The sequence below is a fragment of the Pelobates fuscus genome, chromosome 8 (assembly GCF_036172605.1).
Source record: "Pelobates fuscus isolate aPelFus1 chromosome 8, aPelFus1.pri, whole genome shotgun sequence".
NCBI classification, from domain to species: domain Eukaryota; kingdom Metazoa; phylum Chordata; class Amphibia; order Anura; family Pelobatidae; genus Pelobates; species Pelobates fuscus.
The window spans coordinates 146,733,696-146,745,849 of record NC_086324.1 but is presented as its reverse complement, the minus strand read 5'-3'; the positions used below and the strand labels follow the sequence as shown (position 1 = coordinate 146,745,849).

At 37.3% G+C, this 12,154-nt stretch overlaps 1 protein-coding gene across 1 annotated transcript in view; it reads left to right on the top strand.

The window, feature by feature from the left end:
- Positions 1–12,154, top strand: part of BAIAP3 (BAI1 associated protein 3) — a 285,407-nt gene that overhangs the window by 174,819 nt on the left and 98,434 nt on the right. The window contains exons 11-13 of the mRNA XM_063430408.1: positions 9,095–9,197; positions 10,298–10,405; positions 11,434–11,526. Coding sequence (XP_063286478.1) covers positions 9,095–9,197; positions 10,298–10,405; positions 11,434–11,526 — 304 coding nt within the window. The remainder of the gene's footprint in view (positions 1–9,094; positions 9,198–10,297; positions 10,406–11,433; positions 11,527–12,154) is intronic.

The window sequence follows — 12,154 nt, the reverse complement described above, 5'->3', positions numbered from 1 at the left end:
GAAGTTCCAAAGTCTTGAAGTGCCGAATTGCCGAAGTCCTGATTTGTGAAAATCCAGAATTTCGGAATGACGAACCGAACCGAAAATTTTCCCCATGCACATGCCTAACATTCAATAAAACTTCCAATTCGCTTTATTTATTTATTTTTTAAAAACACACAGTGATGCAACCTAAAAATATTTCTGAACTGGACTTACTCTGTAAAGAAGGATTGTCCCCTTAAATTTTACAAACTGAAAATGTGGTTTACAGATAAAGATTTCACAATACGTGGTTGCTTGTTTGTAACTCATTGGGAAAACCTTACAAATATAGCCTATTTTGACACTGGTATTATGTATGCCCAGAAAATATAGTGTGATTGACACAGAACTTTTGTAGAATCTTGTTAAACTGCTGCACTCACATACACAAGTGTACAATGCATACATTTATGAACAGACAAGATTTTTTTTTTATAAGAATCAATCATTTGATAAATATCCCTGCAGATAAAATATGCCACGCACCATATCAGCTGGATAACAAGTATTTGCTACAGCAATTAGTTAAGAAGTAATTAATGAAAATATTGCTTTTCTCACGAGCATGTTGTATCCCAGTCTGTTCGTTCTTTGAACCATATATGACATGCCATTGTGTTATTACAGTCCATCTGTGTCTGAGACTCTGTCTTTACCGAACCGTGAGAATTCTACATTACAATAAAAGCACATTATTCATAACCTTTTTTATTTGTCTTTATCATCTTGTTCATGTACGTTGCAAATAGGATTAAGTATTAAATAATGCAATTGTTCCACTGATCAAACCACTACATCGGTGGATGTATTTAATCATCACAAATGTGCCCAAGCAACGGTTCAACGCAGATTGGGTCTTTATCCAACCCAAGATTACAGTGAAAAATATAATACTTTATGGGGCTTTTATAACAAATTTCAATAAACAACTACTATGCAATAGCTGATGTATAAAATTGTTTGTACCTATGGAAATGACATTTAGATTTTCTTGAGCTATTAGAGAATAAATGTAACAACTAACCCCTTGGGTGATACCCAGGTCCGGGAAAACCCATTAATCAGTGCTACTCGGAAGGTTTGGTGTATGACTAAACTTTTGTAGAATTTCGCGACGATCTTGTTCCCTTTGACTTCGATAACATACAAATCCCGAAGTGGCTCACGCCTAGCGATGTATCTGGCTTTGTTAAAAACTGACTGGATGTGCTTGTAGCAATGGTGCACAGGGTCAGATCTAAAATCCAGAATAACTCCAAATACCGTCATCTCGGGCCTACATTGATATAGGCACATTAAGAGCGGCGATACCATACATCGCTCCCAGGCAAGCACTTGCTACACAGAGACTTCACCCATTTCAAATAGCTTTGTTAGGACAGAAAGCATTTGCATAAAGGGATATCTGTTCTCTACTCCATGCTTGTTACATCTACACCGATACACCCGGCAAAATATATGGCTCGATGGGAACAGAAAACTGGTACCACGTTAACTGTCAGACAGTGGGGGGGAAAAAATCACATCTTAGCTCATCAAGGGACAGTAGGCACTCAACTGCAAGACCTAAATTATAAGCTGATCACTTGCTGTTATAGAACGCCTGTCCAGCTTAATCACATGAGTGAGAATATTCCTGTGACTTGTTGGCAATGTGGCTCCAAAATCGCCCCGTACAGGCAACAAATACACATACTGATCACCGAGATCATAAATACGGATTTGCCATTGCAGCCTCTAACTCTAACAATGCTATTGCACACGAAGCTTCCGTTATCAGCGTACAAGAGATACTTAACTAGACATCTTCTAAATGCTGCTAAATCTCTCATACCAATCAGATGGCGCAAGACAGACATTCCAACCATATAAAACTGAATGGACAAGGTAGAAGGAATCTTCGACATGGTAAAACTAACAACATCCCTTCATGGAACCTCTGAATGTAGCGCTTAATTGTGGGACCCTTGTCGGGGCTATATCTTGAGTTGCACAGACACACCCACTTCTTAGACAATATGGCAGGCTCAGCTAACTGGATGAAGATCAAGCGAACCTGCTAGGGGTACGGTAATGGACACATTGAAAACCCACATATGCACGTGATTCGAGGGGAGGCAGGGAGGAAGAATAGATTTGATTTTATGAGTGGTCAAGGAGGCTGGCTTGATGTCCAGAGGAGTGGTGGCAGGGAGGGCTGTGACGGAGGGTTATAGTTTTGGCCTTGAGGCTTTCTTCAGTACCCTATACCCTACATGGGTTCCCTGTTCCCACTAACTTTTAAAAAATATTATTTTTATCTATTTGTCCTTCTTCTAGAAATATCGCTCTCGTAAATAAATAACACATAACACATTTTCAATTCTGTACAATTTACCAGTGTAAAACCAAAATAAAGATTGTCTAATATATATAAATATATGAAAACAATAGATATTCAAAAGAAGATATAACAACTTGCCAGCAATCAGGATTGTTTCCCAAATCATTTATTTTATGTAAAAACTATAAAGATTTAGTATGCAAAAAACTACAACATATTAATGAGGCCAAAACCTATGAAATGCACTGAAATTTTATTTGGACCTGGAGTTTCCTTTTAAGTAACAAATCATGTTTGAGTTAAAGGATCACTATAGTCAACATATAAAAGCAAGAAAGACAGGTCCCCCAGCCTTCTTTCTTGCTTTTATATGAACTTCCAGTTAATAAATAATAAATCCAAGCCCTTTTTATTAATAAAACTTACCTCCGTTCCAGCACCTAGCTCCCCGCCAGGCCACGCCCCCTTTTTCATCAAAATGACGAAATCGCAGGGCCCAATCACACACTTCTCTTTGAGAAGCGGCATCACTCTCTGGTGCGCATGCGCGGTTTCGCGCTGCACCAATCAGGTTCTTCATAGAGCGGCATTGAATGAGCGCTGTCTATGCCTGCCCCCCTCCTACGGCAACCCTCCTAACCCAAAGTAAGTATACAAACACTATATATAGAGAGATCTCTATATATAGAGTTTGTATACAAACATACACTGGAAATAAATATTGTCTATCTATCTATTTCTATCTATCTATACCTATCTATCTTTTTCTATCTATATCTATTTATATCTATCTCAATCTATTTATATCTATCTATATCTATATCTATTTATATCTATTTCAATCTATCTAGTTCTATCTATCTATCTCTATCTATCTATCTATTTCTATCTCTCTTTTTCAATCTATCTATTTCTATCTATCTATGTTTTTCTATCTATCTATCTATCTATATCTATCTTTTTTCTATCTATCTATTTCTATCTATCTATATCTATCTATCTATCTATTTATCTATCTATCTAGTTCTCTATCTATCTAGTTCTATCTATACACTCAGTCACCCACACTCAGTCACCCACACTCAGTCACCTGCCCACCCACACTCAGCCACCCGCCACACTCACAATCACTCACTCACCAACCCACACTCAGCCACCCGCCCACACTCACAATCACTCACCCACACTCAGTCACCCGCTCACACTCACAATCACTCACTCACCAACCCACACTCAGTCATCCGCCCACACTCGCAATCACTCACTCACTCACTAACCCACGCTCAGCCACCCACCCACACTCACAATCACTCACTAACCCACACTCAGTCACCCGCTCACAATCACTCACTCACCAACCCACACTCAGCCGCCCACCCAGACTCACAATCACTCACTCACTCACCCACACTCAGTCACCCACCTGCCCACACTCACAATCACTTACTCACCAACCCACACTCAGTCACCCGCCTACACTTACTCACTCACCCACGCTCAGCCAACCGCCCACACTCACAATCACTTACTCACCCACACTCAGTCACCCGCTCACACTCACAATCACTCACTCACCAACCCACACTCAGTCACCCGCCCACACTCACAATCACTCACTCACTAACCCACGTGCAGCCACCCGCCCACACTCACAATCACTCACTCACCAACCCACACTCACAATCACTCACTCACTAACCCACACTCACTCTCTCACACTCACAGTCTCACTCACAGTCTCTCACACTCACTGTCTAACTCACAGTCTCACTCACACTCTGCCTCACTCACACTCACTGTCTCTCACTCACACACAATCTAAATTTTTAAAATAAGTGTACTTACAGTTTGAAGTCAGGAGATCTCCTGCCTTCTGCCTTCAGCCTGTCAGCTCCAGACGACTCCCACGCGCTGCTGCTGACAGCCTCTGTGAGACAGGAAGCTCGTGCACAGTGCCCTGTGCTCTGCTGACAGCAGATTTGAGAGGATGGAGGCATATTACACCACCATCAACTCAGAAGTCCCTCTGGTTCACTCTGAATGACTGCAACTGGAGGTGTTCCTAGCTTTCAATGTAAACACTGTATTTTCTCAGAAAATACAGTGTTTACATGAGAAAGGCTGCAGGGAGCTATAGTTCTCACCTGAACAACCTCATTAAGCTGAAGTGTCCCTTTAAATGTAGACTTGTATTACCTTTTTCTTTTTTATTACATTACTACATTTTTTTATTTTACATTTTACATAATTTTCAAATGCCCAAAAAAGGCACAGATGCATAATGCTTCAGACAAACAACTTAACAAGAACATAAAGGATTTCTGTAATTGATTTTTAATGCGTCAGTAAACATTTATTTAGTTAAAATAGTAAAAAGAAAAGATTCAAGTGTCAAAAACAACAAGGTTTATAACAATGTTTCAATGATAATATTCAAACCTTGAAAACACAGAATAGAAAGCACTGAAAAATAAACACAACTGTATCAACATATGTGTCCAAATTATTATTGTAATAAATGGAAATGTGATCAAACCTCCAGGAGACGTAAATACACATTTTATCACATTTAACAAAATACAGAACACACAATGTCTACGTAGAAACAAGAACAAATGTAAACATTTTAACATCAAAATGAATCTCTTCCAGATTGGCCCTTCTCCAGTCCAGTTGTAAGATGGGACACTGATTGGTATCCTTGATATAGCAATTCCATAATGCATTTGTCAAATCCATTCATTGTAAGTGGTCTACAGCCACAATGACCTATCTTCTATGGGCACAATCTACCAATAGATCTTGAGAAGCATCGGGTAAGATAGTTTAAAGCATATCCTGTAGGTAAACAACAATTCCCTATTACTCACCATCTCGACAACGACCCCAATCCTCAAAATATTCCATTTGCTTCAATATTTGATATTTGCAATCCTGGCACACATCTGCAACCATTTAGATTATTGGCCTTACAAATCTAGTTGAAAGTCAAGTTGGAATTACATACCTGTGCTTGGGTTGAAGACCACATGATGTTCAGTGTCTTCTATTTGGGACTTCCCAATAATGATGTCTCTTAAAGTGCACATTAGCGAGCCATTTTGGATGTATGTGGCCTGGACCAGTTATTTCTTCTAACTAAATCGCTGTGTTGAATACAACTTCACAAAGTAGCCTATATTAACATATGATGCCACATATGACAATATTTTTTAGTTGATTTTAAGAATATGTTAAAAAAAAAAAAACAAGCATTTTCCATATTCTATAGAATCGAAGTTACACTTGAAAGCTGCAATGTCCAAACAGTCAACTAAGATTCAGCTATGGGATTATAGAAACGTCAAACCTAATCAGTGGACAATTAGGCTTCAAAGTGTCAAGAATGAATTTTTCATCAATGCCATTAGAGAATGTTGGAAGAAATTTAAACATTAAAGAAATTCATCCTCAGGACATCCATTCTGAAACAAATGCATAGCTTTGTGCCAACAGAGATGCAAATATTTGATTTAAACATTTTATGACAAAGGGCAGGAGAATTATTTTTTATCACAAGTGCTCTGCCATGCTATCTGTTATAAAAGTGTTTATTAGATGTTCGTGTGCTGCGTATGTTCAGATAATGCTATATTGCAGAATAGCGAATCTGGTCTAAAAGTGAAACCATCACTACTGATGGAGGTGCTCAGTTCCAGAATAGAGCTAAATGATGCAGTATCTAATTTTATTTCTTTCAGACCTCACAAGCAAAATATAAGGCATGAATAAACACAGTTGTCATCAAGATTATTCAACCCCCATTGAAAATCAGGTTATTGTCAAAATGTACAGACTTTCATGAACAAGTCAAACAAAAGCAACTGGAATATCTCAGGACAATGAATGCTTTGAGCGGTTTCCCTAAATTCAACTGAAAATGCAACTTATAAGGACTTTTCCAGTCTCAAAATTATTCAACCCCTTCATGACAAGCATCTTTAGTACTTAGTAGAGCACCCTTTTGCTGCTATAACCTGCTGAAAGCAAGATGCAAATCCTAGCCCATTGTTCATGAGCAATGTCCTCCAGTTCAGTAATATTCTTGGGTTTACGTGTTGCAACCACCTTTAAAATCCCACCAGAGATTTTCTATGGGGTTCAAATCAGGTGACTGTGATGGCTACTGTATAATTTTCCAGGACTTCTTCTGCAACCAAGCCTTGGTGGAATTTGAGGTATGCTTGGGATACTTGTCTTGTTTGAAGGTCCAATGATGCCAGGTTGTGTAACCACTGTTCCTTCACCTTTAAATTTGCAAACTATGCTTCCAACAGTTTCTCTAGGAACATTCAGTGCCTTCACAATCTTTTTGTATCCTGTTTCTTGTTTGTGAAGGACAATGATCTCTTCTCTTAACGTTGTGTACTATTCTTTAGACCATATTTCTAACATGCAGTCAAACATGACACTCAACAAACTCCTAACCAGTTCAGATATGTTAAGTGTTCCAGCTCAAGCATACCTGGTGCCACTAATGAAGCCCTTAATTAGTTGCATTAGGTGTGCTTGAGACAACACCTGCTTTGCATATTTGTGCTGTTGTGAGGGATTCTATTCAGGGGGTCAAATAATTTTGAGACTGGAGAAGTCATTGTAAGTTGCATTTTCAGTTGAACTTGGGGAAACCACTTGAAGCATTTGTTGTGTTGAGCTATTTCACTTGCTTTTGTTTGATTTGTTCATTGCAAACGGCTAAAAGTCTGTAAATTGTGACAATAAACCTGATTTTCAATGACTGTTAAATATTTTTGATTACAACTGTAATAGTTAAAATCCTGAGCAGTTATGGTTCCCCTTTAACATTGTTTTGCCTTCTCGGTGATTTGGTACAAATCTCCACAAGCAAGGCTGAATATCATTTAATGTAGATTAGGCAATTGTCTCTAGTGCCTCTTTTTATGGTACTAGGAGGTAAAGAGGATGTGATCTGGCTGTACTATTAGCCATTTTGTAGGAAACCCCAAAGTGAGCCATACCTTGGTAGTGTTTGAGCATACACCACTTACGAAATCTTTTCATTTTAATATTTTGTTTTAAAGTCATGATATGGGAAAGGGAGTTTGAAGTATTTCTGACAACATTTTCTCTCTGTATAAGTAACACAAAGGTAGCTTCAGGCTGTTCCGATGTCCATGTTACCTGTCTCACTGCCATTCTTGTGTAACCATGGCCCATGACATAGATTATGTCTCCCTCATGCATTTTAGCTGTGGGCATGACATTCTTGTGCACGTGTGGAATGTCAGGTATGAAGTACATTATTTCACATGCATATATTATGTCTTATATTGTCATATAAAGGTCCACCTGGCATTTGCCTGGCTTGTCCATTGGCCAGTCCGAACCTGTCTTAGGCATTTATGCAAGCTTGTTGGGAAAGAAAATGATATTGATAATACAATTGCTCAGAGATGACAACATTTCCTATTTGTAAAATGGAAAATAATTGTCACTTTGACATATTTAGCTTTCTGAGGTCTACAGACCTAGTTTACACCAGCATTCACATGGCCAGTTTTATTCAGTGGTGTTCTAAAGGTAATCTTTAACCTGATCTTTAAGTGATATGTCCGTCTTGCTGAATGGGAAACTATAGGCAAGGAATACAAAATTGTATTCCTAGAACTATAGTACCCTTGACGTTGCGGATCTAATGCTCATCCACGCCGTGTGCTAGGACAACCCCATAAAAAAGCATGGAATCAACAATGCTTCCCTATAGGGTTTTAGCTGACGCTGGATGTCCTCATGTATAGTGTGAGGAGTCCAGCTTCAAATAGGCGACCAAGGGTCGCCTAACGACCCAGAAGCGCCCCTAGGGGCTGTCTGGTTGACAACCACTAGAGGTGGAAATAACCCTGCAATATAATTATTGCAGTTTCTCAATAACTACAATAATTACCATTGCAGGGCTAAACTGACAGGGGTACTGCAACTAGACCACTTTAATGAACTGAAGTGGTCTGGGTGCCTACAGTGTGCTTTTAAAGAACAAAGGCTTGAACTAAATGTGTATTTTATACACGTGGTGGTATCCATTCATTCCTCATGGTTACAGGTAATTTCCCCCTATTAATTGACTCAGCCTTTGATTTTTTTAAGTTAGGTAAGCGAATATTTAGAAAAAGTCGATTAAAAAGTAAGTGTAACATTTATTAGGGTATAAATAACATTTAAAGGATAAAATATATATAAAAGGTGGAACGCTTAGAATACTAGTATTCTTTCTGTAATTACCGGTATATACATTTCTTAAAGTGACAGTGCTATTATACTAATTATTTAAAGGTTCCATGCTATGATTTCACAGTGCATATAACAAAAAAAACGTATATAAAAAAAATATTTTAACAAAATTTATATTCGAATAAAACATTTTGCACTGCTAATACAATTATTTTTTTATTGTTACCATTCTTTTATATTTATTACATGGATTTTATAGTCAACACTGTTTTGTTCAGAGGCAAAATGGCTTTTCGTGCAAGATATTTCACTGAAGATTTTGCTTACACAATATGTAATTATCACTGTAATTGGTTTAGTCGTTAAAAGCAGCTATTGAGATAACAGACATTTATCTGCAGAGCCCATGCCCTTTTGTTGTGATTATCCACTGTCCCCCCGCACCCTTTATGCTTGCATCTACTTGACTATAAACGGATGCGTGGACTACCAACTCATCCTTTTGAGCTCTTTACACAGATACTTCAAACAAATCGTAAAATCGGCCAGAGCAAATGGGACTGCTGGGTCCGCCGAGGACAATGCAGATGATTTTTTAGGATGTCTTAATATTGCCATTAATGTAAGTAAACAGGAAAACGTTAATTACCTCTGCTTCAATGTGATTTACTTTTGTTTGAGGATAAATTGCTATTCTTTAGTATGTACGTGCTCCTACGTTTTAGTTCCAAGTTTTTTCCAACTGGCATCGTTACGCACATTGTTGTACCTCTACGCCTCTTAACACCCCTATTGCCACTCTTACCCATTGTTACATAGGCTGAAAAGAGGCATACATCCATCAAGTTCAGATTTTCTCACATCTGTTTTTTGCTGTCGATGCAAAAGAAGGCAAAAAAACACAGTTCAAAGAAATTTCCAATTCCAATTTTGCAACAAACTAGGACAATATTATTTCACGACCTCAGAATAGTAGTCTTGGAACAAGTCCCTCCTTGGATCATTGTTTTGACCTTTTTTATGTCTTAACCCCTTTTTCTGTGAATCATATTTACCCCAATTTTCAAAACAGAAGTCAGAGCAAAGGTTGTTCTCAAAGACCTGAGTTGTAAGGGTTCACCATTGCTGATCTAGACTGTGTCTAAGATACCCCAGGTATTTTCTAAATGAAATTGAGTAAAAATCACCAGAACCAAATTCTTCTTATTGTTAAAGTGTATGGGGCATTCTCTAACCTCATCTTCTTACCAGACCAGTGTGTCTTCCTGTGGAGCTTTTTTCCAAAGGTTCCAATAGACCAACTGTAGTTGGGATCCTTATGGAAAACAAGGGACAGCTAGTACCAAAACTTCATTATATATGCAGTAACTTTAATACTTCAATAAACACGTCTAAATATGCTTATCTAGTTAATCCTAAATGTAATTATCATATTATATGGTTTAAGAGCAATGGGTTATTAGTTGATATGCATGTTCTAGCTATAGAACCTGCAGAATAAAGGAGATATAAGGTTTTCCACCAACAAAGTCCATTTGCTTAGCAACTTAGGGAAAAAATGGTAAAAGATAAGTATAAAGACAAAAGGCTACGGATGGTAATGTGTTAATACCATGTTCTGATACAATCTATTAATTCCAGTTTATTACAACATTATACTGATCATTATTGATTACAGACAATATAATGTAATAATGTTGCCACCACCTTTTGTAATTACAGGAAATCCCGGTTGGGGGTGCAGATAAATGGTTCAAGTTGGAGCCTAGAACAAGTTCCTCGAGGGTTCAAGGGGACTGTCACCTTATAATCAAACTAATTACAAATCAGGTGAGTATTATAAGGTCCACATTAGACTTGGAGATTTGTTTTGGTCTGAAATGCAATTTGTCCAAATTTTGGGCAGATAGGGTGATCATATTAATTCACAAATGTTGAGCCTCAAAACAAATCACGCAATGGATATGTAAGAAGTTACCAATAGAGGGAAATAAATAAGAAGCAGTAATAAAAATATATATCTAGTTATACATTTTATATTTATATATAGTTATACGTAACATATAAATGTAGATTTTTTTCTTTTATTTGAATTTTTTTTTATGCTCCTCTTTTTCCCTCTTTTTTGTTACTTTTTTCACTTGATCTGTGAACCAAATGCCAGGATAATGCTCCAATCAGTGTACTACTTAAAAAAAAATTATATATATAAAATATATATAATATTTATATTATGTCTAGATTTTGCAGTAAACTCATTAGCCCATTTTCATACCCTTTTTTGTTCGTCCTAATAGTTTCCCGAATATTTTTCATGAATATTTATTCTGATGAGCTGAACCATCAAATAAACGAGTGTCGGAGGTTCTGAACTAAATTAAATTTTTGAAACAATGGTTGCCGCCATGCGCGTCTATTCTGTTCATGGTATATTAATGGTCATCGTTTCAGGAATAGACAGTGAAATCTAAATAGCTGAGACCTGGGTAAGATAATGAAATAATTATAAATCACCCCAGGAAAGGAGCACTCTGTGTGTTCGTAATAAGTGGAGCCGGGTTTTGTTGATCGTTCCTCTTAGCTGATTTGAGAGAAAATGTGTATTTATCTGCATCTTGGGGAATTTAAATATAAACAATCTGCAGTTTGCTTTCCTCTGATCACAATCTTTTTCATCCTTATTTATCTCTCCTTCTAAAAGTCAGACCTTAAGATATGAAATCTTAACTCGTAGAAAATCATTTAACCATGATCAAAAAAAATAAAAATAATAATAATTCTCATTTGTAATTTAATTTACTGAGTATTAGGACAAATTGCTTTGTATATAAATACAAATTGAATATATTTTGTTTCAGAGGGACACAGTCTTAAGCAAGAAAGCATCTGGTTCTGTGATTCATGAAAATCTGCTCAGCCAGCTGCTTCAGTACGAACACCAGCTAGCAAAGGTAAGATATTTTGTTATTCATCCTGATGTTTATCAAGTTGTGACGTTCAAGAACTGACTAACAAATGCCGTTAGGAGGTCTATGCATTAATCATTATCATGATCTGCTAGTGCAGATCTGAATTCCCGGAAAGTGGCAACAAAAAACAGCCCATATACAAAGACATTTTAACCATATTTCCCTTCTCCAATCCCATCGATACTTTGATACATAATATATATATATATAAAACCAAACCAACTGCACTCACCTGAACATGCATACATTATAAGGTGCTGCTGGGGTCAATTCACACAACATACAAGATCCAGCGCAATCACTCATTCACTAAACATACATTTCAAACCTCACAGAATGCAATAGTCTTTAAAAACACTTGACATGTGTAATTCGTTTCGGTCTAAATATGAATTCGGAAGAATTTAGGACAATTCGGACATTCGGGTACTTCCGAAGCAAAGTATTGCCTAAGTACTAATATACTTACCCAGTGGAAGAATGAAGAATGTTACACTGTATACAAGTTTAAATAAAAAGACAAGCATAGCCAAGAATCAGCTGTAAGCTCTTGCAACACTTACAACAATCGAATAACACATTTATATAAAATGTAAGTTACTTAGCCAGT